The sequence below is a fragment of the Neoarius graeffei genome, chromosome 17, assembly GCF_027579695.1.
Source record: "Neoarius graeffei isolate fNeoGra1 chromosome 17, fNeoGra1.pri, whole genome shotgun sequence".
NCBI lineage: Eukaryota > Metazoa > Chordata > Actinopteri > Siluriformes > Ariidae > Neoarius > Neoarius graeffei.
Window position 1 is genome coordinate 49,300,665 of NC_083585.1, and position 6,000 is coordinate 49,306,664.

General features: G+C 37.2%; 1 protein-coding gene across 1 annotated transcript; it reads left to right on the forward strand.

Moving 5' to 3' along the window:
• The first annotated feature begins 272 nt into the window (after positions 1–272).
• LOC132901199 (olfactory receptor 51I1-like) lies at positions 273–1,223 on the forward strand. Its single transcript, XM_060943537.1, has one exon. The coding sequence runs from the start codon at positions 273–275 to the stop codon at positions 1,221–1,223; it is 951 nt and encodes a 316-aa protein (XP_060799520.1).
• The last annotated feature ends 4,777 nt before the right edge of the window (positions 1,224–6,000 follow it).

The window sequence follows — 6,000 nt, forward strand, 5'->3', positions numbered from 1 at the left end:
ACTACACTGTAATGGATGATATGTTAACTTAACATTGTGAGACCAGATTCAAAGTGCTAATATCCTCAGGTGACATATGAGTCACTTGCCTGATCATGGGAGGACAGAAATGCATATAAATGGGACATGCCTCATCCCACTACTGACACAATTGGATGTTTTACAAAGTGACTCTGAGGGTAAAGCCATTGTACATTAAGATAAAAAGAACATTTACATGAACAAATCAGTAACTGTTCTGGCCCCTCTTTTGTGTCTCCCACAGGTTTTGAATGGAGCAACAACTTTCCAATAACACATTCAGTTTCAACCTTCAAATTGCCAGATTTGATGTTCACCCTCAAGCCATTTACCCTGTTTTTATTATTGGAGCTCTGATCTATTTGATTGCAGTGTTCTGTAATGTAACAATTCTAGCATTGATTGTTACCCAGAAAAGCCTTCATAAACCAATGTTTTACATTATGTTCAGCCTTCCTTTGGCAGATTTAATGGCAATTACATGTGCCTTACCCAGAGTGCTTCTGGATATTGTAACCCAAACAAATACCGTCTACTATCCAACATGTGTCCTGCAGGGGTTTTTGCTTCATTTGTCTGGAACTAGTGTACTTTTTATCCTGGCAGCCATGTCATTTGATCGCTATATAGCAATATGCAAGCCACTGAGGTATAACTCTATCATGAGTCCATACACAGTTGGTGCTGTGATAGCTCTGGTTTGGGGCCTTGACATTGCTTTGATTGTTGTGTTGTTTGCCCTTCAGGCAAGACTTCCGAAATGTAAGACAATAATTTTTAATGTGTATTGTAGCAATAATACACTGTTAATGCTTTCATGTGGTGGTGACCTAACTGTCAACAATGTTTATGGATTAGCTATAACTGGATTTGTGCAGGGCGTTAGTGTGACTTTTCAATTATTCTTCTATTTACAAATTCTTAAAGCCTGTGTTTTCCACAGACAAAGTGATGCTAGAAGTAAAGCTATAAATACGTGTTTAGCACAAATAATTACATTTGTTCTGTTTGAAATAATTACAGCCTTTACTACACTTTCATATCGTTTTCAGAATATACCACCCACTGCACAAAAAATATGCGGGATGCTGATTTTCACAATCCTTCCAGTTTTTAATCCAATTATATATGGAATGAAAACAAGAGACATCAGAAATTCATTCATCATAGTTTTGAAAAAGCAAAAGGTAGCATTTAAATAATTTTGAAACAATTTTTTTTGTTGTTTGTTTTTTGTTTTGTATGAGCATAACACAGTTTATTTTTATTTGCTCTGTTTAAATATAATAGTTTTTAATCTGCTATGACCTCTTTAAATGTATAATTCAAACAAACACATAAAAGATCAATTTTCTTTTTGTATACCCTGGGTATATTTTGATATACTCATTTCCTCTGAACGAATCTGAATTCATGCTAAATCAGATAATATTTTTGAAAATGAATAGACTTGCCCTCCACAATAGAAATATATGAATGCATTGTTTTCAGAAACAAAATTAAGCAAATGGTTCTTTGTTCATGTTGCATATTAAACATGCTTTGTATGGAATTGGAGGTATAAATGTCCACATATACATTAGCATTTGACATCCACATTGCATCCCTCTACCATTGACATTTGAATAGTGTAGTAAAGGTTGTTTGTAGGTTAAAGGAAAGGTTCAGTCCTCTTTTCCACTTTTAGGGTATTCGCTCATGTGTAAGCACTCTAATTCTTTCCCTCTGTGGTGACAATAAATGTGCAAGGCCTGATGTTTATTTGGCTTTCACAGATAGTTCATGTCCAATATCATCAAGTGATTTGAACATGCAGGACTTAAACAACAGATGATGATCCAATCCAAAAATCAATGTCCATATAACAAGCATGGCACAGTAATCAAGCCAGAAGATGATACCAGAGGCCAGAGGGTACTTTAAAACACAAAAGCAGGAAACAAGGCAAGGGTCAAACACAGCAAGACAAAAGATACAAATCACTCAAAACTTACACAGTGTGACACTTTCTTGTCGGTTCGCATGGTTCACAAGTAACTTGTTTGTTTTTATTTAAATGAATAATATAATTCAATCACAAATTTAGTAGCTGTGTAACTTAGCAGATTTATTTTCAGGCTGGTTGATCTAAAGCATGTGCGTCAATGCTGCAGTTTAAATCAAGAAAAAAAAATTTATTGTTATTTTTGAAGTGAAATTCAAATGTAATGACTTAGAGAGGCAAGTCAGCAGAAATATATTTATTTCAGGCAACTGAAATAACCCAAGAAAGCAATTAACCCTTAACAAGAGCAAACATTATCATCTAGATTTTATTTATCAGTTACAAATTTGATCAGTAATCCAGTTCCAACAAGTTACGATTACCATTTGGGGTAGCTTGAATGTAATTAAATGTAATGCATTAAACAGAACAGTCAGTAACTGAAGAAAGTTCTTTCAATATCTTTTTTTTCCATAACATGTTTTCTTTCTTTCTTTCTCACTAGGATTGCTATTTAGAATGAAACAGACTGATTCTAAGATGTTAGATTTCCATTTTTAAGGTTCCATAACATGACATTGAATGCAACACACACACACACACCCATATATATATATATATATATATATATATATATATATATATTAGTGCTGTCAAGCGATTAAAATATTTAATCACGATTAGTGTCGCGACTGTCATAGTTAACTCGCGATTAATCGCAATTTAATCGCACATTTTTGTCACACGAAAAAACATTGTAATTCTTTTATCAGCATAAAAAAGTGAATGGGCTTGTTTTGTATCAATGTTTTTCTTACTGCAAAGCATAACACGTCTTGACACAGCCACTGCAAACTGAAACCTAAGCTGAGCACCGTGGCTCTTCGTCCCGAGACTAACAAGAGAACCATGAGTGAAGTAATCTACTGCTTGAGTTAGTCTATCAGAGAGACAGGTTACACAGTGACGGTAAGCTTGACATGCTTGATTATAATATAAAGTACACTATTATATTAACTTTAAGTTGTTCGTTGATAAATATTGCATTGAATCTGATCTTTACTGTTTCAGCTCATTTAACACATTTTGTACTTTTACACTTTCTGCCTGTTGATGCGTCGCGCTGTCCAATCAGAGGCGGACAAATTTGCATATTACAGGAAGGCTTTCTGAGATAGCATTGAGTTTACAGTTCAGAGGGATCTGGCTTCTTTAGACGCTGTCTTCTTAAAACTGAATAAATATTTAAAAAGAGCCAAATGAGCCAGTCTTTTGAACGGCTCTTTTCAAAGAACGGATCACAAAGATGCGGATCCCATCAAAGAGCCATAAATCCCATCTCTACTAGCGCGCCCTGCCCGTGCTGGATCTTTGAGGGAGGAGGGCAGAGGACTCTGGCTGTGCGGGGTGTGGCTAGCTGCTATCGTTTTTCTAAGCAAAGTCTCTGTTCCAAGTTCTTGGCAGTTTCAAAAGCTTATGAAAAACCTACATCATGTCACAGATAAAAAAATTATGGCCGTTAAAATTGAGTCAAGTTAACGTGTTAATAACGCGACACTTTTGACAGCACTAATATATATATATATATATATATATATATATATATATATATACACAGTGGTGCTTGAAAGTTTGTGAACCCTTTAGAATTTTCTATATTTTTGCATCAAGCCTACCGTCACTGTGTAACATGTCTCTCTGACTAAAGTTGTAGACTAACGCAAGCCGTAAATCACTTCACTCATGGTTCTCTTGCTAGCTGGATGTGAACTGCGAGTCATTAGAGTGATCAAAGGATTTCCTGTTAGAGTGATCAATGGCAAATTTAAGATGCTATTCCTCACTCAATCTGACTCTCTCTGCAAATTTAGGCATCTTAAAATGTTTTTATTAATGCCAAATAAAATATCCAGCACAAATTATATATGATAGACATAAATTAATAATTTATACATTTTATTACAAACCCATTTTTAGTTAGCGGGACTGCCCCTTATCACCGCTCCCGCCCGCGCCACATATGTGCACTCCCGCTCCCATCCGCGCTCGCATATGTGAACTTCTGGTCCCGCCCGCGCCCGCAATGAGCTTTCAAAATTTGTCCCGCGCCGCAATGCTTTGCGGCGGGTCCCGCGAGTCCCGCGGGACTCCTGCGGGAGTGCAGGGCTCTAATTCAGTCCATGGACAGATGTCTTGACATTTTCCTTTAGAATTCACTGGTATAATTCAGAATTCATTGTTCCATCAATGATGGCAAGCCATCCTGGCCCAGATGCAGCAAAACAGGCCCAAACCATGATACTGCCACCACCATGTTTCACAGATGGGATAAGGTTCTTATGCTGGAATGCAGTGTTTTCCTTTCTCCAAACATAACGCTTCTCATTTAAATCAAAAAGTTCTATTTTGGTCTCATCTGTCCACAAAACATTTTTCCAACAGCCTTCTGGCTTGTCCACGTGATCTTTAGCAAACTGCAGACGAGCAGCAATGTTCTTTTTGGAGAGCAGTGGCTTTCTCCTTGCAACTCTGCCATGCACACTATTGTTGTTCAGTGTTCTCCTGATGGTGGACTCATGAATATTAATATTAGCCAGTGTCAGAGAGGCCTTCAGTTGCTTAGAAGTTACCCTGGGGTCCTTTGTGACCTCGCCGACTATTACACGGCTTGCTTTTGGAGTGATCTTTGTTGGTCGACCACTCCTGGGGAGGGTAACAATGGTCTTGAATTTCCTCCATTTGTACACAATCTGTCTGACTGTGGATTGGTGGAGTCCAAACTCTTTAGAGATGGTTTTGTAACCTTTTCCAGCCTGATGAGCATCAACAACGCTTTTTCTGAGGTCCTCAGAAATCTCCTTTGTTCATGCCATGATACACTTCCACAAACATGTGTTGTGAAGATCAGACTTTGATAGATCCCTATTCTTTAAATAAAACAGGGTGCCCACTCACACCTGACTGCCGTCCCATTGATTGAAAACACCTGACTCTAATTTCACCTTCAAATTAACTGCAAATCCTAGAGGTTCACATACTTTTGCCACTGACAGATATGTAATATTGGATCATGTTCCTCAATAAATAAATGACCAAATATAATATTTTTGTCTCATTTTTTTAACTGGGTTCTCTTTATCTACTTTTAGGACTTGTGTGAAAATCTGATGATCTTTTAGGTCATATTTATGAAGAAATATAGAGAATTCTAAGGGGTTCACAAAATTTCAAGCACCACTGTGTGTGTATATATATATATATATATATATATATATATATATATATATATATATATATATATATAAAATCAGTGTTCTCTCAAGGATTAAAAATAAACTCCTTAGTTTTGGGTTCCCACAGGCCACCCTGTGCGGCCCATATGGTGGAGAGTACATAGATGAGCAGGGGAGAGTATGAGAGGGGGGTATTGTTGGAGGAGTCCATGGGGCCTCCCCCTGAAACTTTTGAAAAAAGGGATGCATCTGGCAGCCTCTGGTGACTTTTAGGAGCATTTTATGGTGGTACTGACACTGTCACTTTTTACTGTTAACATGGTTGAAATGATTGCTACAACAAGTGGAGGTCTGTGATGCTGTGTTTTGCAGCATGGGGTTCACATGAGCAATAAATAAAGTCATCATCTGACAAGAATATAGTAGATAATAATGTTTTGGGGTAGAGCCCTGCACTAAAGCAGTGCGGCGCGGGACAAATTTTGAAAGGTCATTGCGGGCGCGGGCGGGACCGGAAGTGCACATATGCGGCGCGGTGATAAGCTGCAGTCCCGCTAACTAAAAACGTGTTTGAAATAAAATTTATAAATTATTAATTTATATCTATCCTATATAATTTGTGCTGAATATTTTATTTGGCATTAATAAAAACATTTTAAGATACCTAAATTTGCAGAGAGAGTCAGATTACCAGATTGAGTGAGGAATAGTATCTTAAATTTGCCATTGATCACTCTAACGGGAAACCCTTAGATCACTCTA